At 36.8% G+C, this 25,255-nt stretch overlaps 1 protein-coding gene across 1 annotated transcript in view; it reads left to right on the top strand.

Moving 5' to 3' along the window:
* The window catches only part of LOC121329136 (voltage-dependent calcium channel subunit alpha-2/delta-3-like), a 141,985-nt gene that overhangs the window by 59,918 nt on the left and 56,812 nt on the right, over positions 1–25,255 (top strand). Inside the window, exons 5-11 of the mRNA XM_041274516.1 lie at positions 2,099–2,261; positions 6,262–6,393; positions 7,694–7,754; positions 7,841–7,991; positions 11,765–11,839; positions 17,253–17,342; positions 20,262–20,375. Of these exons, the coding sequence (XP_041130450.1) occupies positions 2,099–2,261; positions 6,262–6,393; positions 7,694–7,754; positions 7,841–7,991; positions 11,765–11,839; positions 17,253–17,342; positions 20,262–20,375 (786 nt within the window). The remainder of the gene's footprint in view (positions 1–2,098; positions 2,262–6,261; positions 6,394–7,693; positions 7,755–7,840; positions 7,992–11,764; positions 11,840–17,252; positions 17,343–20,261; positions 20,376–25,255) is intronic.

Genomic DNA, 25,255 nt, shown 5'->3' on the forward strand with positions numbered 1-25,255 from the left:
TTGACTGATCAAGTAGCAGCATTCCTTGAGATTAGCAAGAGTGAGACATCCTCCCAAAACTGACATTTCTCATAACAAAGGCTTTTTTTATGTTCTGTTTTGAGAAAGTATTTTGGTTTTCTGACAACAGCGAACCTTAAATTGTTGATTGTACTTTAGGCTAGCCTGTACAAGCATATTTACAGCCAATTCCCACTTGCCTAAATAATGCGCAATCATCCCATTTTGAAAGCTTAATTGTGAATAAAGTAAATGCAAACACATCATTTAGTTGTGTTATTTAGGGAGTGAGGGAATTGAGTTGGTTTTTAAGTTATACAAATAAAAGGACTTATTTTAAGCAGTCTATTTTTTTGTCTGCAACATATTGTTATTGGAGTTAACAAACCACGAGCCAACTGAAGCAGTATTGCACATATGCCCAAGAAGGTGATTTTGTTTAGTTTTCTTTCTTTAAAACATGGAGGTATTTGCATATCCAGTGTTGTTCAAGGATAAAGAAAAATAACCAGTGCCAAGTAAAGCTCAGGTGTGACTCAGCGCAGTGTGTGGTGTGGAGTAGAGTAAGCAGAGTAAAGCTCAGGTGTGACTCAGCGCAGTGTGTGGTGTGGAGTAGAGTAAGCAGAGTAAAGCTCAGGTGTGACTCAGCGCAGTGTGTGGTGTGGAGTAGAGTAAGCAGAGTAAAGCTCAGGTGTGACAGCGCAGTGTGTGGTGTGGAGTAGAGTAAGCAGAGTAAAGCTCAGGTGTGACTCAGCGCAGTGTGTGGTGTGGAGTAGAGTAAGCAGAGTAAAGCTCAGGTGTGATTCAGCGCAGTGTGTGGTGTGGAGTAGAGTAAGCAGAGTAAAGCTCAGGTGTGACTCAGCGCAGTGTGTGGTGTGGAGTAGAGTAAGCAGAGTAAAGCTCAGGTGTGACTCAGCGCAGTGTGTGGTGTGGAGTAGAGTAAGCAGAGTAAAGCTCAGGTGTGATTCAGCGCAGTGTGTGGTGTGGAGTAGAGTAAGCAGAGTAAAGCTCAGGTGTGACTCAGCGCAGTGTGTGGTGTGGAGTAGAGTAAGCAGAGTAAAGCTCAGGTGTGACTCAGCGCAGTGTGTGGTGTGGAGTAGAGTAAGCAGAGTAAAGCTCAGGTGTGATTCAGCGCAGTGTGTGGCGTGGAGTAGAGTAAGCAGAGTAAAGCTCAGGTGTGATTCAGCGCAGTGTGTGGTGTGGAGTAGAATAAGCAGAGTAAAGCTCAGGTGTGACTCAGCGCAGTGTGTGGCGTGGAGTAGAGTAAGCACAGATAGAGGTTTTGTTTGGTAATATCTGCAGTAAATCAGTGCCTCTGTCAATGTTGTTATCGTTTTATCTCCTGACATCCTGTACTCAGGAAACCAGTCACCTTGCAGGAGTCCATGGTATCAAACCGACATTCTCTTCACATCTACACACTCCTCTGTTAATCACCAGACACACAGACTGCTTCGTGGAAATCTCACGTGCATGCCCACATTTTAATTACACACTTTATAGTGTAAGCCTACAGTGAATTGGCCATTCAAAAAAAAAAAAAAATGAGAGGAAATACAGTTGTGTAAACCAAAGCCTTAAAATGATATTTTTCTTTACAGGGTCAGTTTGTTTAAATGTTTATAGTGTACTGTAGTTTGTATGTGTGTATGTGTGTGTTATGTATGTACAGAACAGCAAAAATATAATGCAACGGGTAAAAGGTAAAACAGGAAATGTGAGAGTCGCCTGGGACTTCAGCATCATTTTCATCATGATTTTTAAAAATGTATTTTGTACATAGAAAATTAGTTTCAATATAGTCTCTGAGTCTTACTGCTGAAAAATAACAGTTTAGCAGGCAATAATGGCAAATCACATGCTTAATCCAGTAGAGGGGTGCATGTTGATGCCATCTAATGTGAGCCAAGGGAAGTACATATGTCAGATTTGTGAACACCAGGTATGACTTGTGTTGCATAGCAACGCAAACTGCTGAATTGTGTTCAACAGGTGGCCACTAAAAGTAGGCTATTGGCTGTTATAAGGAATTGGTTTATTATGAGATCTGATTCCAAAGGCTTATATGTTTCTCATATTGTGCTCTTCTTTTTTTCAGTATGAATATTTCAATGCTGTGTTGATAAACGAAGTGGACCAGGAAGGCAACAGCGTGGAACTGGGACAGGAGTTCATTTTGCAGCCAAATGACCATTTTAACGATTTGCCGGTCAACATCAGCCTCAGCGTTGTTCAAGTCCCAACCAACGTGTACAACAAAGGTATGTTAGACACCATACGGGCATGCTTTGTATCACCTCTCTCTGCTTTTGCAATTGGGAAATTACTTTATGTCCTGATCAGCTGTGAATGGAAGTTGTGCTGTTGTTATCTGCAAATATTTTTGTAAAGACTGTTGCCAATAAAAGTGTACTAATACTTTTATCATCAGGATGTTTTTGGCTACAGCTAAAGTCGGGCATCATTTATAGTTATGTCATTTCAGTTTTGAAATGGAGAAAGCATAATTATATAGCTGTCGACTTGAGATTTCTATGCTTTATAAAAGCACGGAAAAACAGCATTGTATTGTCTTTGAATGGACTGGTACATCTATCTTTCCTTTGTATGATGGTAACCTTTTAAGTCATGCTTGTGTCCTGTGGAAGCATGGCTCGATAAATCCAATTTCAGGAAATGCAGTAAATGCACGGTGATAAAAGGCACTGAAAGTGAGGAGTTGAGGTCGTTTCTTTGAACAAACTGAGCCTTTGTAAATGTTTATTTGCGTGATGTCAGCTTGCTTGGAGCTGTCTTTTGTTCCCTTTTTGTTCAGCTCTAATGAAGATTTTGTGGCATTATTAGCCAGGAGTTGTTTTGAGTGAGAAATGTAGTGAGCACTCAGAAAAGTAAATTAACTTCTGGTCATTAATCCCGCCTCTATTGTGTGACACACCAACTCACTAGGTAGCATTGTTTGTTTGAGTGGCTTTTGTGGTGTAATAAATGTTAAATTGACCCCTTTTTAAAATTGCTCTGCAGAATCAATAGTAAGGGCTGTCTTTGTACTTAAAGGGCCTGCCTTCCTTTTCAATTTTTTTTTTTTTTTAACATAAATAAGCTTATTCATAAAAGATGATGGTGTTTTTCTTAATCCTCCCTTTAGTCACATAATTTATTTACTGAACCAATAATACTACCTCCACGTGTATGCAGTGCGTGACTGATGTAGTATGCTCATAGGACAAGATCAAGTAACTGAATTTTAGTGTTGTTAACACTCAGACCAACATGTCTGTTCGCTCGTGATGACTGTCCTAAAAAACCTTGCATCTGTTTACGATAACCATTGCGACAGTTCTCAAAGTGATAGCAGTTCAGCAACTCTGCTGTAACGTGACACTAAACTTAACATGTGAACAAAAACGTGTAAGTTTAAGCGTTTGGTAACAAATCAGTAAAAAGGGTTGTTGTTTTTCTCGTTTTACCCTCAATAGGTTTAAATAGAGTAAACATTAAAACATTAATTGGCAAGCAGACATGCTCTGGTTTTATTCTGTCTGAACAAGGGGATGTGTTATCCAGTTAGTGAATCTTATTAGATTAGCTTCTCTGAGCCTGAGCGGATTCTTGACTGAATCACTTTCTTTAAGAGGTAATTCAAAGCAGAATGAGTTCAATTTTGACTAATCTGATTAAACAAAGCAAATTGTGATGAGATCTAACTTTTAATTGCAAGTAGGAGGTCAGCAAACTTTACTACTTCATGAATTTTATCAGATCAACAGATGTTTTTTGCAAATTAAACTTCACAGACGCTGTTGAAGATGAAGGTTTTCACAAATACCTGTTGTTTAGATCAGCCACTGTTTAGAGCAATTGAATAGATATATATATATATATATATAGACAGGGGGGTTGGAAGGTACAAAGAAGGAAATCATGTGGACAGGTATAAGTAAACAAACAGTAACATATTACCTGTTCATATTGGTGTATTTTTTAAATGTGTGCATATCCATGATTACTTATTGCACGTAGGTGGAGGGCTATGAATTATTAGCTACTTTATTTGAATTTAGTAATAAATCATACGTTTATTTAGTTGTAATTACATTTGAATTACAGTGGAATTATAGTTTCTAAGTCTTGGTCAAATTTCTTGTCACTTTTTAAAGGTTCTTAAGAAAAACTCTGAATGTCATTGTATGATCGTTTAATTAAATTGTAAAATGTTAAGTTGCTTATTTTATCCTGTGCCCAGTATGTAAAGTCTGTTCATGTAGGTGCCATGCCATGCACATGGAGCTGAATGTCATTTTTTAAATATTATATGAAAGATGAAACAAGAAGAACATTACCAGGCTATCTATCGCTGGCTTTGATAAATGAGTGGAGAAATTCGGTATCTCGTGACCATCTCAGTTTTCAATATACTGTAAACCCTATTTTTAGGAGAATTCATTTCTAAAGCTATCACATTACAGGAATTTAAAACCCTTTAATTTATTTATTTTAAAACATCAGAGAAAAAAAAAAGTTTCATCATTGTCATGCTGTACTGTCCACCTAAAAACAAGCAAAGAACCCGCTAATCATGCTGTAAATCAAATGACGTTTTTTTTGTCTTTTTGTAATTCAGTTTCCTATAACACTCTCACTGTATCGCCCGTGGAGGAAGAGTCCTACAACTCATGTTGCTGAGAATAGATAATCTTGGCTTGACAGTCACTGGAAAGGAGTTGATAGCCTGCTTTGACCAAATGATATTCATAGCTCCTTTAACTGGGAAATTGGAAAAACATACCTAATCAAAACTGGATGTGGTTGATCACATTTCAATATCTTTTCAGGCAGGCTCCAGATACTCTGAAGATATCTGTGTGTGTGTGTGTGTGTGTGTGTGTGTGTGTGTGTGTGTGTGTATGTGTGTATATATATATATATATACACACACACACACACACACACACACACACACACACATACACAAATGCACGCACGCACGCACACACACACATACAGTTGTACATAAAGTTTACATATACCCCAATGAAAATGTTTAATTTCTACACATTTCTCGAAAACAAATAATTATAGGAATAATCCTTTATAGTAAAAGTTTTGCTTTTGTGGATGAGGAAAAATAGTTCAAAGAAATAGATTACAATTATTTATTTTAGCAATTTTTTCAAAAGCATTCATTCCCAAATAAGGACAATGAAATGAACAGCTAGTTGAGGCACCTTTGGCAATAATAACCTCTTTAGGGTAGGGTACTTGTCAGTGAGCTCTTGCCATGATTCTTTAGGGATTTTTTTTACCATTATTCAACGCAAAATTCCGGGGACTTCTCGTGCACATCCGCTTTCAACCAAAGATTCTCAGTTGGATTTAGATTGGGACTTTCACTAGGCCATTCCAGGACCTTAATTTAATTTTTCTTTAGCCCTTCCGTAGTAGATTTTGATATGTGGTTTGGGTCGTTGTCGTGTTGGAACGTCCAGATGTGCTTTAAACCAAGTTTTGTAGCAGAGAGTTCTCTGTCACACAGTTTTATGAACCTGCACAGCTGTCTTGTTTGGACCATTATTGAAATTTTGCATCACTTTGTCCCACTAAAGCATAATTACTTTTTTGTAGAAAATGCATTTCTTTAGCAGGACAATGAGGGAGGGAATTGTTGCGCACCTTCAGCTGAAATACTAAAGTGTGATATCTACTCGCAATTTACTCAGCATGGCAGTGTTGTTTGGAACTTTTTTCCATTATATTCTATCCCATGTACAAGGTTACAAAAAACTGTATGATAGATAGTCAGGGGCTTATTGTGCCACTTTCAGTCTTTTTGCAGGATCCCAGGTTTTGAAAGGAACTAAAGCACAGTTAGGTCCTTAACACAATGCAGATTTTGAATGCTTTTAACATATAACAAAGCTGGCATCTTTCTCTGAACTGTGTACAATTAATTTTATTTGATTGTGCCGTGTTGCATTTGCATGTTTTTCAATCTCTAAGTGTAAAACAAATCTTGTTTGCTGTATGTCTGTACATTTGAAAACTAGAGAGAAATTAAAAACAGCAAACAGCTCTACATCCAAGGAGAATCAGGATCCAACAGGAATCACTAGACATAATGAAGAAAAGTAATTGATAAACTGAACTCACTATTTCAATAATTAGCTACATATATGTGTGTATTCTGAAAACTATCAATAATAATAATTAGCTGTATATTTGAAAACTATTATAAATTGTATATATTTTCTTCTTGTTTTTTAGATTCTGCAATAATGAATGGGGTTTACTGGTCGGAAGCCTTAAATAAAGTATTTGTTGATAATTTTGAACGCGACCCGTCTTTGATATGGCAGTACTTTGGGAGTGCAAAAGGTTTCTTCAGACAGTATCCAGGTATGAGTCAGCTGTTTAAGGAATTATCATGTCAACCTGAATGGCAGAGTGGTGCAGCGGAATACAATGTGGCTGTAATTAGCTCAAGGCCTGTCTCTTGATGGCTTCTTGACAGTGCTGAATGTGTTTGATTGACAAGCAGACCCTGTATGAAGCATGAACACACGCATTGAAAAATGAGGCTACTCTGTACTCACCATCTGTATAGAAAGCCAAGGGGAAGCTAATTGTATAAAAGATGTTGCCCCTGAACTTTAAAAAAAAAAAAAAAACATTTTTCTAATATTTATTAACTTTTAGCAGTAGCATGTATATTCCTCCCTTTATCTTTTGAACTTATCATTTGTAATACACTTCCCCAGCATTTATACAGCAGCCTTCTCTTCCATATCAGTCTGTACTTATGTGAAGAGGATAGTGTCACTGGCAAGGATGTTACTACTGGGAAGAGAGGCTTAGACTCAGAAGCTGCAGGTTAAAATGCTAATGTGCATGTTTAATAACAAGCACAGTACCAAACAGTACATACAAAACCACATTAACAAAATATAAGGGCACATTCCCCTTTCCCTGCACAGCCATACTACCCTTCCCCCCCCCCCCCCACTCTATGCAAAAACTCATGAACATAAACACAGCACGTAACCACAGCAACACAAAGCTCCACCTCTATCAACAACATTAACTCTAAATTAACACCTCTGATCACCCTTTTTATACATCCTTGGCCTAATTAATCATTTAATCATTTGTTTAATTTTCACATTCCCCTTCCCCCCCCCTGCAAGCCAATACCCCCCCCCCCCCCCCCCCCCCACACCACACACACACACACACACACATACACATTACTCCAGCAGAGCGACAGCCCTGCCACACCCTGTAAGAGTAGAGTCCCCTGCCCCCATGCTTTCTTTGCAAGATAGAACAAGTCTTTTCCCATTTAGAGCTGCACTGCTGCTAAATGACACATAGGTTCAAAATGTCAGTAGAAAGTGTTGAGGGACTGTTCTGTCTCCAGAGTGCTGCTCTATAGTGCTGTTCCTTTTGACTTATATTAGTCCAATTGAACCATGGAGGGAAGACAGGACATTCAAAAGAAAACAAAAGCTATAGTGAGGTAATGGGTTTAGAACCTCCGCTACACCTTTTTAATATTTCCACCTGACCCTATACTTTACATCGTGGCTCTGTAGAGACACTGTAATCATGCACTACCAGGGCTGTTACTTTTTTTTAGACAAATCACGAGGTGTTAAGTAAAGTTTTTACTTTTAATTCACTTTTCTCTAATATGTAGGTATAAAATGGAAGCCAGATGAACACGGAGTCATTGCTTTTGACTGCAGGAACAGAAAATGGTAAGAAAATGTGCATAACATTTTTTTTTTTTTTTTTAAATACAAGTATTTTACAAAACCTACTGAATTTTCTTTCTTTTGTTAAGGTACATTCAGGCAGCCACTTCCCCAAAAGATGTGATAATTTTGGTCGACGTCAGTGGGAGTATGAAAGGACTACGTTTAACAATAGCTAGGCAGACAGTTTCCTCAATCTTGGACACACTTGGGGATGATGACTTCTTCAATATAATTGCGGTGAGTATTATGTTATTTCATACCTTCGCTTTTAAAAGATCCCTTTACCTCAGAGTTCACAGCCCACAATTTTTCAACCCAGTAAATTCAGTCTATCTTGGGTGGTAACGCCTGCTGTGATTTGCAGAGCTTGCTTTCCTGCTCTGCCTCTCTGTACCACGGTTAATAAAAATGGGAGATTAGGAAACGTCACTTAAATTTTATTTATTTATTTATTTGACAGGGACAGCTTTAACATATATGATATGTCATAAGATGCATCGCACCCAGATTTAGCTACAAGCTCATTTTCATTGGCAGTCCCTGAAAGGAAAGGAAGAAAATAAACAGGAAAAGAAAATAATACAAATAAAGTAACATTTACAGAAAGGAACAGTGTGCAATTGAGAGTTTAAATAACTTTAAGTTCTCTCCTCAAAAATGATGCAATTATTCACTCCAAACAGATAGTTATGATAACAAAAAGAAAACAGCTAAAATTCATATTACCAAAATAATTACCTTCCCACCTGATTTTAATAATTGCAGTACACAATTTCCAAAAATATGCTAATATACCACAGTAACAAAGTGCCAATCTAATAAAATAGTATATTTACAATTACCGATCACAGATTTTATTTTCACATGCTTTTGGTTTATAAGTAAAATCTTTAAATTCATGAGTACATTTAATGTTGTCTGGTAAAGAATTCCAGAACGTTACACCTTTAAGTGAAAATGCAGTTTGTGCAAATTGTGTACTTGTCTTGCCTCCATGAAGTCCCCTATAACAGCTGCCTTGGTAATTCTGTTATTATAATCTGAATGGAGTTTTATAAATTCCATCAACAGGGGAGAGACTTAAAAACCAGAACTCCATAAGAATAGTATTATCAAAACTTTAGTACTTTGTGTTTTTTGAGAGCACTGCAATGGTGGAATCTCATTGTTTTTTCTTTATCTAGAATGTTTAATCTTTGTTTATACAGACAGTGCATTGGCTGAATGGCAGATTTCCCAGCTTATGACCAAGTGCTTATATAGTATGATAACTGGGATAAAATCATAGATTGCAAATATAATTTAGCAGTATTAGTGGATAGATTATTTCTAATAAACCTAAAATCTGACAGATTCAAGCTCATAGTTTTTAACTCCTTCTGAATGTGTTTTTTGAATGTTAATTTGGAATCCATTATTATTCCTAAGTAACTAAAATCTGAAACTATATCAATATTATCCCTTTAATTAAAATATCAAAATTATATTTAATTTACTGTGGTTTGCTGTTAAATTTGGGGATGGGAATGACTGGGCATTTCACAGAGTGTTACTGTATTTCAAATAGATCCAAGATATTCTGAGCTGGTCCACTGTGAATAGCTTTTTAACTGACTTCTTAAGTAAACTGAAATCTACGCAGAAATGATGATGAAGCAGGCATATAAGTTAACGCACTATTTGTATTTATTTATTTATTTATTTATTTTACCTCTGGAGACCTGAGTTCAAATCTGGCGCTGCCAGGTCATAATTGAAATGAGATTGGTCCCCTCAATGTAACCCTCAGTGGATGGCATGCAGTCCATCACAAAATCGCTATATGAATCTACACTTTGGCAAAGCTGTCAGTCTCTGCAAGGAAAAGGGCTGTGGCTCATTGACCAAGCTTTGTAAGGAAGTGCAGCTTTGGGTTCTTTATCAGCAACTTCAAAATGCTCAATCCAAACTCTAGTATAAAATGTATTAGAAACAAGCAAATAAGCATTCTTCAGTGTGGAGTACACCAAAGAAGACACTAGCTGAAATGATTGCTGCTTTTGGATGGAATTGATTTACTGCTTAACTTTTCAGAGCATATTAGTAATTCTTTAAATCTTTTTTGAATTACAACCCAGTTTTTATCAAATGATCCAGGGGTATCTATTGTATGTCATTGTCATCAGATCTGAATTTAATAATGAACTGTTAAGTCTAAAGCTGTTTGTAAATATCCAGCATATTCCTGTATTTATAATAAATCTAAATGAATCATTTTAATTGTATAGAAAAAACTGTGGTATTGAGATCCAAACTTAAGTTGTATCACTCAGCAGCCTATAATGCAGTAATTCAATGCTTTTTACTGAAACTACCCTTTAATATTTGATTATATAAAATGACAGTACATAGTACTCATTTTGTTAGTACCAATACTATATTTTAGTGGTATGATTATAGTGCTGTTTGTGGCAAATGGAGGCAATGGAATACATTTTCATACCAGTATTTTGAATAGATATTTTAACTGCATTAATGATATGTCCACAGCTGTCCAGGAATATATATATATATATATATATATATATATATATATATATATATATATATATATATATATATATATATATATATATGTATATATATACACACACACACACACACACACACACACACACACACTAATATATATATATATATATATATATATATAAAACAACAGAATATAAAGCTTGTGAAAATGGGCATCGTTTTCGTTTTCTAATTTTCTTTGAAGCATAATTCCTAGTCATGCATTAAATTAACAATATTATCTGAAAAAAGCAGGCCACTGATTCTATTTAACTCTGAAATCAGAAATATGCTCCAGCACAGTGGTGTAAGCCATGCAGAAAATGAACAAAATGATTGTTCAATTCATTTAATGCATTAACCAAATAGATTCCAACAATTTTGATTACGGCAGACAACACTGTGTGGTGGTATGGGTTCAACTGGCTGGTGAAATGCAATAATGCTGTAAAAACTGGAGATGATAACTCCAGATCCTTTTTTATTTCCAAATTACAAAAAAATAAATAAAAAAATAAATACTATGTTACAATCATGAAACGTATGGCCACCTCGTTAGTTTATTCTTCATATTTTCATAGTGTCATTTTTTAATTACCCTTGCTCCCCAGTTCCACAGCAGAAATGGTATCATTTGGATCAAAATGATATGTCGCTTTGTTTGTTTGAGAGACAAAAGCTCATTGTATTTCGGGAACAATAATTTGTTTTCCCCTTATCAGGCACATTACATATTCCAGTTCATTGCTGTGGTCACAAACCCAGGCAGCACACTGTAGTGTAATTTTTCTCTATTTGTCAAAACCCCAAACATTCTCTGCTCATATTGTGTTATCGGAGTCATACTTGCTATTAAGCATGCTATCTCATGTGTTCTCTGTAATAAGAGGAACTGTGTCTCATTCTGTTTATATCACAGGGCTGGTGTAATAATGCTCGCCGGCTCTCTGGTTCAGCTCTGCCATTTCACATTTAATATACTTTTAACTGTGCTCTGCCTCAGTCGCTGTTTTGTCTTTCAAGTTGGATCACTGCAGCAGGCAGAAAGCTGTCAGAAAGTAAATTAGGAAACTTCATTGTTACTCCATTGTTAATTGGTCACGCCCACTCTCCGGCCTAAAACTTCCTGTGTCTGTAACTGCCTGCAGTTTTCAGAAAACCAATGTATAAAACACGATAAAAAAGTAACTGATTGAGGAGCAATCAACTGAGTTTCCAACCTGGGAATTATAAAGATGCTAGCTTCAGGCAATAGAATGTTTAAAATCACGGCACATTGGCTTTCACTTGACCACACCTTCAGTTCACATTCGTGTTGTTTCCACAACTACATATATAAATCTTTTTAGTCATATTTTTGAATCACATTGATAGTCACACAGTGTTACCTTGTGTTCTATTCAGACTAAGCTAGTGCATTTCTATTCATCATTATCTTAAACTTTTGATTTTATCCACAGTACAATGAAGAACTCCATTACGTTGAGCCGTGCTTAAATGGAACATTGGTACAAGCTGACAGAACCAACAAAGATGTGAGTTCCAACCCAGTCATTTCTCATTAGTAAAGTATCATCATGGCTACAAAGAAGCGATGTGGTTCTACACATTGGCTAGTAGAAGTGCCCCTTTACAGCTAGTAATATTCAACATTATAAATTATGGGCTATGGCTTTCAAAGGCAGCATAAGAAGAGTCATTACATCAAAATACACTTTGCTAAACTCGGCTTAACAATAGTAAGATATTCAGCTGCCATTAGGGTTATCAATGCAGTAAGTAATATAACTAGTAAACTTGGGAGCAAGCAGATGTAACAAATGCTGTCTTTTTACTCTGTCTCTAACCCATTTGCTACTCATTCATTTTCACTATCTTATCATTCCTTCTGAATTAATCTCATCTTGCACACATGCGTACATGTTACTTTAAGGCTGTGTGGTCCAGTGGTTAAAGAAACGAGCATGTAACCAGGAGGTCCCGGGTTCAAATCCCAGCTCAGCCACTGACTCACTGTGTGACCCTGAGCTAGTCACTTAACCTCCTTGTGCTCTGTCTTTTGGGTGAGACGTTGTTGCAAGTGACTCTGCAGCTGATGCATTGTTCACACAGCCTAGTCTCGTGTCTTGTAAACCGCTTTGTTATATTTTATTATATGTTCATGTAAGCAGTGGAGCATTGATGTTCCAGCCAGACCTACAGTACAAAGATCACAATAAAACCTTCAAATTTGACAAACTTCAAAAGGGGACTCCCTACCCTTCTTTGTATTCCATGCTTGCTGCAATACAGATGCCCAAAGCCATTTTAAAAGCCGGAACTACTGTAAAAGTAGCACCAATAGAAGTGTTGCTTCTTAATGAATGGGAACATATTCTAGGAGCACCACACAGGGAGTTGCATAAAGGAGGGCTTCATTTTTTGGGCTAAAAATGGCAGAATGCAGCATTTCTGCAACGATTCCTCGTGAACATAATATTGCCCTGAGGAAGACATTAATAATGACAAATGTTGTCCAAACAGCCAAAGAAAGGTAGCTTTTGTTGAGCAGCCACCCTCTATTAATCAGCTGTACAAGCACTGCATTTATCTGCAAGTACTGCATGTTATTGCCTTTTTTGTTGTTTGTTGATAAAGAACCTGGCATCTTGCCAAACTGGTTTTCATTACCCACTACCAGTTGTCAAGATGAAAAGTCCAATGCACTTCTAATTAACAACAACAAAAAAAAACCCAAAACAAAAAATCTGTGTAATAAAATACTTCTTTGTGGGTCAAAATAAACGTACTAAAATGTGAACCACACTGAAAACCTATTCTCCCAGCATGCATCACTGTAAGGTCAAGGGTTCTCCAGGCAGGCGAGCAATCATTGTTCAGCGGAGCTTTCATTAAGATCATCTGCCTGATAAACCAAGAGAACAGCTTCTCCTTGAAGACCCATCTTTGAATCCAGATTACGCTTTCACGAAAGTACAAATGTAAAACTGGAACCTGGTTATTGAAGTTAAAACCTCTTTACTTGCATCCGTATATACAGCAAACGTTGTTCTTAAACTTACTGTATGTATCAATGTCACACTTAATGAAACTCCGTTAGGTCATTCTTTAGCATTTACTGAGAGTGTCAGACTCAGAAAATATAAGGAGATGCGGTAACACTTTGCATTGTGTCTCTAATTACTGTGCATATACATAGTAGTTACTTTGTAAAAACATGTGTGTTGCAATGTTGGTATGCATAGTTGCAATGTATTTAATGTGTACATCTTTTTGCATGATATAGCCCTAACTCTAACTCAAACCTAACCCTTACCTTTTCTAAAACGACTGTGAAGTTACATATATTGTGCAAAAAAAAAAATTGCACATTAAGTACTTTGTAACTATGCATAATAATGTTGTAATTATGTGTAAGTACACATGTATTTACTAAGTAACTACTATGTAAATACATATAAAATTAGAGATACCTAATGTTAAAACAGTATTGCTTTTTAAGTAGTTAAGCAATTAAAGGAACAATGTGTTGCATTAAATTGATTCACAGTTTCACTTCATTAGGGTTTAGAAATGCTGGTGAGCTGGCTTGCAAACCCTGGAAGTGTTATCTACATTCACACAATGCATTTAAAGAAATTGTTTTAGCCTGTAGCGCTGACAGGCTCTAATATTTGACATGCACTTATTAAAATAACAACACTGCCAAAAAGATTACGCTACATTTTTAAATGAACCAAATATTCTGGGGATTTTTAAAAACCCAATTTGAAGAAGAAAACCACAACTGTGTTTTATGGAGATATTGCTACAATATAACAGGCAAGAAAATGTGATTTATAATTCAGTTATGTTAATAGGGACTGTCGGTTTGCAGATATACACAGTGGAACATCGCATATCCGACCGTCACATAACCACACTGATCAATTAACCACCTCGCTAAATAAATAAATATTAAAAATAGGCTACGAGAGTAATGGCATTGGTTTCCGCGATGGAAACAGAAAGAAAGCGTTACATTAATCAGCCTTTTGGTCTTTTCCCCTTTAAGAGAGGCAGGCTGTGTGCGTGTGTCACCCAGCTGCGTTAGCAGTGACTTTTCAATACACCAGTAGAGAAAGCCTTTTTTTGTGCAATGTGTTTATATGATTGCGTACACGCTTGCAGATATTGGCGGTGTGTTGTTGTTTTAAATGCATTTGAATTAAACAAAGCAAGCTTCATTAACATGGTGCTTACCGACTGTTTGTTTAAAATAGCCGAAGCAATCTTCAAACTTAGCTGCTTATCGGCTGTTGGCAATATCAAGGAAGAACGCAAAGTACCGAGACAGAGATATTAAGAAAGCAGAACCAGGGAGGCAGGGACTTCTGGAGTTAAGAAAGAAGCCATCAGTTGTAGATTACTGTACATTTACAATTTTTTTTCTTTTTAAGCTTTGCGTGGAGATGGCTGATAGCAAACCGCATAACAGCGCTGTGCATTTGTAGCCTAATTAATCTTTCTTTACGTTTGCTTACTTTTAAAGCAAAAAATGTCCCAATGTTTAAAGTAGGTTGCATGTTGTTTTTGTTCACTAGCCAATTTATGGATGTGTAAATGCTTTTTCTATAGCTGTTCGCAAATCTGACTTGTTCACAAATCCGCCTCTACCCCAGTCCACAAGGGCTTGGATATGCGACGTTGTACTTTACTACAAGAAAGGAATAACATATTAATGATGTAAAACAACAATGAGTTGACACTTAATCCAGAACTTAATTTTTCCCAGAAGTCAGAATCAGCAGTGCAGCACGCAGGCGTACTGAAAAATTATTGCTTTGATCAGACGTGACAGCTCCTATCAGAAGGAATAGATAGAAGGTAAAAAGCACGGGGCACAGGGAAATGCGTCATTAATTCAGCCATTTCTTCGGAACAACATCTGCTGATGGTAAAGCCTGGAGGCATAAAACCATGTCATTTCAACTGATAAAATACCTCAGAGCTTCTTGTTAAACAGAGGGAGAGCTATGCTAAATCCATTCCCACACAAAGTTCTAGCACCTTCTGTTGAAGGTACCTAGTATTGGCACCCTTATTATAACAAAACAAAGGGGTATGTTTTAGTTTATTTCATAAAATCTCTTTGTAAAGGATTAAGCTACCTTACTTCCAGCTCCCTAGAGAAAGTCATTGGTACATTATAGATTGGTGGTGGCTTACCTGTGCAGCCAATATAGTTCAGACATTAGGATCCTTTCTACAGAAATATAAACCAAGTGTGTAAAAGCCTGCGCTGTAGGCTATTTATTTCTGGTTTGCATCATTAATAGGGAACGATAGCGAGCAGTTCACTGATTTGTTCTTTTGTGGCTTGCTTTTACTTTGTTTTCAGCTTATCTGTGTGTCTTTCTGTAAAGTGCATTAGAGCTTGCAGCTAGCCCCCTCAAGGTTGGCTTTGTAGCATGCTGGCATAACGTCCTAGGTAACGTCCTTCCTTCGTTTTTTTTTAATGTTTTAATATTGCGGAGGCCAATGACGGGAACTGTGTTCTCATTTAAATCAGTGGCTCTCCCCCCTCTCAACTTATTTATATTTTATTTAACAAAGAACCTGAACAGTTAAACACTATACACAATACAAAAGGATTTTTTTCAAACAGCTGCACACAAAAAACAAAACAAAAAACACATCAATTGTTAGTTCTGATGATCAGCTCGGTGAGGCACAACCTAGACCTGGTTACACAGGCATGAATGGTGTTGTTTTCACTGTGCAATTTGGACCTAAATTCAGGATCCGTCTTTTGGATCCTGCCTGGAAACAATCAGATTGAGGTTGAGAGGAGTGGAGAAGCAGGGTCACATGGCACTGCCCTCCGGAGCTCAGTGCAGTCTTCTGTCCCAGGAACAGTCATTGACAAACGTAGGATGTTCCTGCCAGCCTGTACCACCAGGAGTGGCACCAGGCATTTGCTCAAGCATTGCAGAAATCAAACCATTAACCACTTACCTACTGGTACAATAAAAAAAGTGGTCCTCGCTTCTTATTAACATGACAAGAGGTGCACATTATACAGTACAAGGGATGCAACCCAAGGCTTCTTATTGACATGACAAGAGGTGCACATTATACAGTACAAGGGATGCAACCCAAGGCTTCTTATACACTATATGCACAGGTTACTATTTCTAAATACTAGCGTGGTTACAAAATAGATTGGATAACTGATGTAGTTCAAATAAGCCTTGTTGTTTTGAATTGATTTTACAGTTATAGAGTGTTTAAGTACAAGGGTTGAAATTGACTTCACATAATTTCTGTGTAATATCCTGCTGGTACCGGCTGTATGAATTTTCCTATTAACAAATAAATGAATAAATAGCAATAATAGTCATAAAAAATAGTAATAAAATCAAATCAAATTCTGTTTTAAAAATCAAGACAATATTCTGTAATACTTTCAGGGTTATTTAGATAAGCACTTTATTTTTTAATTGTGCAGCATAAACCAGACCTACTGGGTCAATATGAACATTAAACTACATTAATTCTTTTAGAAAGCTAGCCTACATGTGTTAAACGAAAAACAAGAATGTTCTGTAACTTCTTGAAGGGTTGACCTTTGCCCAATTTTACTTGTAAAATAATGAAATGAAAAACAAACAGGATTGTGCGATGTGTTGTTCAGATTCCACTATTTCAGGATGTGGGTTTTAATGTATTGATTTTGTTTTATATTGAATTTAATAGGGTTGTTTACTCAAATGTTAATGTAATTATCTCCTTTTACATACTAATATTTAATTTCCTCTTTCTGTTGACCCGAGTACAATGGGATTGTTCATTTAGATTTTCAGGCAATTAACGATTTACATTTTTCAGTTCCTTCCTTTGTCAATTTATAATGCACGATATAATTTCAGATTTTTGTAATGCACCTTTTGTATCTTTTCCATGCAGCATTTTAGAGAACATCTTGACAAGCTTTTTGCCAAAGGAATCGGGATGCTCAACATTGCTTTGACTGAGGCCTTCACTCTTCTTAATGATGTAGGTAAACTTCAGCCACATGTATTACAACACTAAGCCCAATGGGTTTCCACCCTTCCCCATTGATTCAAAGCTCCCAAAGGGTATAAAAGGAGCTTCTTTTTAATCAGTGAGCTTCGTGCAGCACCTTTCAGTGACTTGCAAGTATATTGCCAGAATCTTTAAACTGGCAAAGAAATCCACAACATTTACTCATTTGTAGAATCTACAGTATAGTAAGTAAGATGACAAATATTGGTATTCTGCAAAGAGACAACACTGCAAAATAAAAACATTTAGCTGTCTTCATGCTCCCTGTTGTATTCAGCCCTGGGTATTTCGCCTGGTTTTCTGTGTGCCAGAGCCAACTTCTGTCTTCCCTTCAGGGCTTGTACAGATGGTTTGTGCTGGGGAATCTGTCTGTTTTTTTTAAAAGCAAAACCCAGGCATGTTAAATCTCTTCCTAAGGCTGTCAATGACATGCTGCGCAGGAACCTCATTGCCACGAGACGACTCATTTTATTGTAGTTCATTATAACATCCTTATCATTGAGATTACCATGGAAAATACTTCCATTGCCCTCGCTACTTCATAGAGAGAGCGAATTTCAGGTGGTTATTAGATATTAAGAATTCTTATGTGCTAATGATTTATTTGCAAATGCAACTGATCATACTGTCCACCGGGAGTGAAATCCCAGTGGCCAAGGTTTATCAGATATTATTTAGGACTGAAAATGTTTTAAGAATATTATTTTGGATGTTGATTGTTAATGTTGATATTTCATGTTAATAATGCCAGTGTATAATGGTTATATACCATTTTAATGGGATTAACCCCCCCCCCCCCCTTGCATTATTAACTGCAGAGATGCTAATACTTCCATAACTGTTTTGGATAAACAGGACCCCCCCCCCCCCCCCCCCCCCCCCCCCCCCCCCTGATATTAGAAATCAACATACTGTAGTTCACAAACATGTGCCTGAGAATCTCGGCACTTCGGTTGTATATACATTTTAGTCACTAAGATCTACATCAGATAATGTGATGCAAATGAATTTCATTTTGTAATGAAAACTAGAAATGGTTGATTGATTAAATGGCCATTGACCTTAGACAACAAACAAATAATGCACCTGCACAAATGTTTTAACCACCAATGGCCAATTGCGCTTGTTATCTTAAAGTTTATTTTTTAACGTGGCGGGCACTGGGCACTTACCATGTGTTTGTTGTTTTTCTTTCTAAATAAAGTGGTGGGGTGGGGGTCCCTTGTGTAACAGCCAGCATTGTGTAGTAGACAGCAGCCGTCACCCATTCTGTCATGTCCCCTGTCGTGATGCAAGATGAGGTTAGGAGCTCTAAAACCAATACTGCAGGCGAGTCTGGCTCTTTTGCCCTGTGGTTAAGACACTTTCTTGCGTTTTGTGCCCAGCCTCTGCCCTGTTAAGCTTGGATTTGAGGAATATTTATTTGGAGAGCGCTTCTGGTTTTTGAATTGACCCTCAGTTCTGCAAGAGACTCTCAGGTTTCCGGTGGCACATCTACTGCAGTGGCAGCGCTTAGAATTATTTCACCTTGGGCCATTATTAACCTGTCTGCTTCAAAAGAGAGATAGTGTACTGCAACAAAGACATACTCATGCTTTTTAAACAACCTCAGACATGCTTCTTATTCTAGTAGTCTTAAATCTGCCTGCTGTTTTGGCAGGTTTTTTTGACACAAATAGAATGATGATTTTTTTTTTCATGGGTTCATGTTGGAGCAGCACAACCACTTTAGGCTGCAGCGGTTTACCCCATAGTTAAAACGTCTCTCATAAGAGAGACCTGGAAAGGATAGCAATAATACAAATCCTAACAAACACATTATCCCAGCAAACTGTCAGACACATCAACCATCAACATTGTACATACAGACATGTACACATAACAATCTCAACATGAGCTAAAACGGCAAACTCAATAAAACCGACTCTGCGTTGTGCTCTCTCTCTCTACCTGTGACCTGTGAGGTGTCCTCTGTATTCACTCTGAAAGGGTTATGGAAGTGAAGGTTATAGACCTGCTGAAAGTCAATTTGGTTCTGCATGATACTCACTTTATATTAAAGTTATAGTCTTGGCCTTCTCCCTCGAGTTATCCTCAAAGAATGTGCTGGTACTGCCATTCCTATCACACTCCAACAGCAGTGTCTATTTCCACAGACTTACCTTAGTATTTGTATTGTCTATTTGTATTGTAAATAACTACAGAGCAGTTTTTCTTCAACAAGCTCAGTGTTTTGTGCTGATCACCAGTGAATGCATATTCATTTTTTTTTGTTTGTGATCCACGGTGCCTACAGACAAATTAATAAGAGTCGTCTGATTTTTCTAGCATAAGATATTATGAGCTAGCTGACTTTATCAACATACATGGATCTATATAATAACGAATGCATTGATTTAATGATCTATATAATAATGAATTAAATGGTTGATTTGATTGAATGATTGGCTGGTTAATTACATTTATATTGTCACCTCTGGGATGTTAATTATTAACATATTCATTAATGTATTAACTACAGAACAACTTTTAATTTTGTAAAATAATAAAATAGAGTGCAAATAATCTGGACTGCTGAGCATGAAGTGTATTATTATTAAAAGACAAAACTCATAGCTGCCTCATTTGCAAAAATTTTATATTGTCACTTTTCAGGGTGTACAGTACTTTGGCAAGTTTTTTCTTGCTCTTGTGACTCGTGGTGTGGAAGGTCTCTGGATTCTTGTTTTCCTCTTGCATTGTAACATTGTAGGGCAAGTTTAAACAGACTTACAGTGCAGTTGCGGAAATCAGAACGAGGTGAACTTGAACAGTATCCCACGGCAACTGATGAAAGCTTCATCACTAAAACATTCTGTGCTTGGCCTCCTTTTCTGTTTCTGTCTGTAGTATAATCGAACCGGTCAAGGAAGTATCTGCAGTCAGGCCATCATGCTGATCACAGATGGCGCAGTGGACACCTACGATGCAGTATTTGCAAAATACAATTGGCCAGACAGAAAGGTAAGTTTGCCGTCTTCTCGTAAATTGTTTTAAACATTAATAAGAAATAAAAAAGAGAAAATGTGAATACAGATTAAACCGCTTAAATACCCAATGGGGACGATTTGTTTTTAACTCCCCTTCCATTAAATACTTTTCCTCAGGGCCTCTTAAACCCAGAAGCATGTTTCTGAATTCCTCTTGGGGTGGGGGACGACCTTACCTGCATGACAACATATTAAAGAGATGGTCTAATAAACGTCGACAGCATCCTGAATAAGAAAAGGCAGCACAACCCTGACTTTCACCCTTCTCCTTCAATTCCCCTGTCTTTCAGGACAACGTGAAATAGCATTATAAAAGTGCTGAGGCTGTGTGGAGCAAATTGAATGCCTCAGCTAAACCAATGCATGGTTGGAATTCAATTGGAGGGTTGTTGGGTGTCTTTAGCATGTATGCCGTTATTGTTGCAGCTATTGTGTGTGCCAGCGTTACCTATGGAAAGTTTTTTTTTCCTGACTTTGCGTGGAGCTGCATACTTTAAGAGCTGATGTAAGCGATTGCAGCTGGCTTCAGTAACATGCTAAAAGATTATTTGGCGAGGCTGAACACGAGACTTGCTTGATTGTGCCGTAAGAAGGTAGAACATTATCCATGGAACTGTTTATGTTGTCATGCTTGATTTATGTATTTATTTATTTTTACGGTTTGCTAGAATACTGCAGTGGACTGGACATTATGTCTAGTAAACCTCCTATTAACTAGGGACCTTGCCCTAAAATCTAGTCAAGCTTGTGAAAGCTAAAGATGATATTTATAAAGGAAAATAGACAGAGAAATACTAAACATACTGTAACTAAAGAAAAACCTCTTAAAATTGTGAGATTGTCAGAGCCTTTTTATTTTAATCACTTTGTGTCCCAATTATTCCTCATTTCAACACCCTCTGGGAGTGTTAACAAAATGAATATCTCTCCTTTGGAGTTTAATTTAATAAACCTGTCGAAGCATTTGACTGAGCAGCTACATCTGATGATAAATCTCCTCCTGGAGACAGTGTGTATCCCTTTCAGAGTTCATAGGCTTTATAGAACGCTTATGTCTCATTATGGTCTCAACAGCAGTTTATGCCCTAATAAATCAGGGGCGCTTTGCAGAGATGCTTGTGACAGTAATGAATCCTTCTGTTGGCGTTTCCACTTCACAGACACGAATAATGAAGCAAAACTGCCCCATCTGGTCACTCCGTGAGAGTGGAGGCGCAGTGGGGAAGCTTGTTTTCCCAAGCGTGACAAAGGTCATTGCATGTAGCCGTCCTGAGCGATAGCAGCAAGCGCTGTGAATGACAATGTCGAATGAAGCCGTTTATGAGCTTTTATCATTGTAATTACCTTTATTAGTCGTGCTGTCGGTCCCTTGTTCTGTTTTTTTTTCTTGGACTGTTTGCTGACGACGTTTTTCTGCAGCAGTAGGTTTGTGACAGTGTTTTCCTGATAGCTTTGAAAATTTAAAAATTATATCCAGGATTGTTTATAAAAAATAAAAATAAAAAATTTTACAAAAAAATCATCATGTTTCTTTCACCAGTATTCAATGATATGACATACATCATATTTCAAATAAATTATGAAAGCCCTTCATGTTTTCTACCATAAAGTGAATCCAGATTACCAAATGCTTTTAGATTATTCTGTCATATCAAAATCGTTAATGTGCAAATCCACACACATGTCCTTCAGTAGTCTGCTGAACTATGGTTTATTTACCAAATAAATTTATAAATATATTATTATATATAATATATATTATATATATATATATTTATATATAATATATATATATATATATATATATTTCAATATATATATGTACATTTAAGCCAATGTCTATGAAACTAAACACTGATAGATCTTCTTTTAGAGTGGTATGTGTTCCTGCTGTTCCAGCCTGTTCTCCCCTTTGTCCTTCCCCCTGAGCACTGATGCACACCATTGTGCCGGCTGTGTCCTCTCCCTGTCAGCATCTATTCATTGAGGATCCCTGTCATTTGCTGTTCTTCCTTCCCACTGAGGGGAACCAGCTAGCTGTTTCACTGAAGCAATATACCAAGCCATTGTGCTGTGCAACCACCTTTGCTATCAACAACTGAGCAGAATTATGCGCATTTTATTTCAAGTCCCACTCTGGTTGATTATAGAAGGATGTTTAATGCCAGTGTTTGCAGGCCTTGTTTATTGTAATTATTATTATTGTTGTTGTTTTTTGCTGTTTAATGCATTCTTTCATTCAGTACAACATAAACATCCTTTCCTTTAAATTTAATTACAATAATATCCAAACAGTAAGCAAAGGCTATTTCTTTTGTAAATTAGCGAAATGAATGTGCTTTGATGGTTCTTAATTTCGTATTATTAATTTTGATAAAAAGTGTATGGACGGACTACAAAGAAGGGAAAAATGATACAATTCCTTACCCCTACTTACTTCAAGAAAACATATGATATCAAGTGGAGAGATGCATAACGTTTGTCCATGTTGATAATGTGGACATTAACATTCTTCTCCTTGTTTAAACTACATAGTGTGCACTAAAGTATAAGGTGGCAATTTAGAGAGAGAAATAAAAGATCTCAAGCATAAAAACAGTTCAGCTTCTTCTCTTGAGGGGATTTTGGAGAATATTGAAATGTAAATGGGCATCTCGGCAGCTGTGCCCCTCCAAGCGCATTCCCAGCAACATCTGGGTTACTCAGCACTGTGTTTGGCAGCTTTGGTTTCCCTTGTGTCAGGAGAAGCAGCTGGAACAGCACAAGCTCTTATTCATTTGGCAAAATCATTACCTTGGATTCGGACAACAGGAGTGTTCCGGATGGTGTGCTACAAAGGGATGCAAAACTGAGGCAGAAGCAATTGTCCCCTTTCCCAAGAGGGGCTGCGCTTTTAATAAGCTAGTTATGCACATTCTAGAATTTGCAATTTGAAGAGTCTAATTAGAACCCCTAATTCCTCTCTTAGAAACAAAATGTTGATGCAGGTTAATATGAAGCCTCCAGAGTCTCTTTTTTTCTAATTAATTTGCAGGCAGTTTGGAGCTAATTAGCGTTGTCTATTAAATATTTCTCCCTTCTTTATTTAACTGCAGGAATATGTACATATTGCAAGGATGTTAACAAAGAAAGATGTAAAAGCATATTTGGTTACGAGATTGCAATGTATGTACTTGGTTCTCTGTTAATATGCTGCAGAGCATAATGTGGTAGCTGTTAGCAACAGCTGTTTAGTTCTGTAGTTATATTTCTAAAATAGTATTTAGTATCATGGAATTTAATACTGATATCTCCAAGGGATACAGCTATACAAACACGTAAATCACTTCTATTTTCACCAACTGTATGAGTTATATATTCCACAGTATCAGAAATGGGATGTTTTTCCACACACGCCTTAAAAAAAAAAAGATGTTTATCCTTCTACTTGTACTGTGGTGTTTTGGGATCCGTCCATCCTGTCTAAACATATAGATGGTTGAGCTTCTTTTTAAAGAAAAGAAGGGCTTTTTTAACCTGGAATGTGGATGGGTACTGTGGTTTTTCTGCACCAAAGGTTTGTGAATTAAAATCATATCTGAATCAGACTATAATCACCATAACATTAGTTTTCATTTGCAGAACCTTATAATTAAAGCTGCTTTAGTTTACAGCATCATTTTCCACATTTCAAATTCAGTTAATTTTCCATTTCCATTATACAGTAGTCACATAGGAGCATTTGCGATAAAACGCAAAATTGAACTGTCCCCATTTTATTTGTTTGTTTTTCTTTTAAACTAGGGATAAACAACCCTGACTGTTGATTTTTTAAGGGTTATAACCGCTATTAAAATCTTATTAGCACTAGGAATATTATCACTGGTCCTTTTGGTTATTTTCTTGTACTTATTTGCAAAACATACTCAGCACAATAAAAGTGTTACCACTAATATTGTTCATAAAACAAAGAGGTTTAGTCAAATTTGTGCGAGTGTACTCTGAAGAGATAAAAGCTGTTCCTTTTACAGTTTCTATTTTGTTTTGGCATAACGGTATGCCAGCTATCTTTTGATGGATGTTTAAAAAAAAAATAAAAAAAATCCCACTTGTTTTTTGGGGTTAATGTGGTTTTTGAAGGAAGGTTTCAGATATGCAATAACATGTCTGCAGTGGAAGGCGGAGGTACTGCATGCAATATTGACCTTTCTGCTGGCTCGTTCAAAACCATTGCTTAAATAACCCCAAAATATATATTTTTTCTTACAGGCAAAGTGGGTGGGGGGGGATGGGACGACACAACAATTTTGGAACCTTTTTAAAAGTTAAATTGTCGGACCGTGTCTAATTCTGATGCATTAGATCCATGTGTTTTGAATAACATTACTTAAAGCTGTAATGTGTTTTCTTTCCTGTGTGTTCTGTGTTTCTTTTTTTGTTATTCTCTTTTTATGTTTCTTTTTGAAACTAGGTATGTAGTTTTTTAGCTGATTATTCACATACTTCACATAAAATGGGCTAAAAGCCACAACTCTTACTGACTGGTCCCCTTGTTGACTGTGCATTATTAAGGTAGCACAGGAAAAGGGTAGTAATGTATTTCTGTCAGTTCTCTGCTCTCATCTAATGCTGTGTGTGCAGAAATCTGTTTTTTAAACTCCTTTTTTTCTGCAGTGGCTTGTCCTTACCAATTATTTGATTTCTCCCTTCCACATTCACTAATATAGGAAGTAAATTGTACTTAAAACTTAATTGTGGGCAGTTTAATTCCTTATATCAGTGATTTTGCAAGTGTGATAATTGAGAAACCTTTGCAAAAAATAAATAAATAAATAATTCTGGGTCCACTATATATAGAGGTGTTGCTACACAAAA

The sequence above is a fragment of the Polyodon spathula genome, chromosome 16, assembly GCF_017654505.1.
Source record: "Polyodon spathula isolate WHYD16114869_AA chromosome 16, ASM1765450v1, whole genome shotgun sequence".
NCBI classification, from domain to species: Eukaryota; Metazoa; Chordata; class Actinopteri; order Acipenseriformes; family Polyodontidae; genus Polyodon; species Polyodon spathula.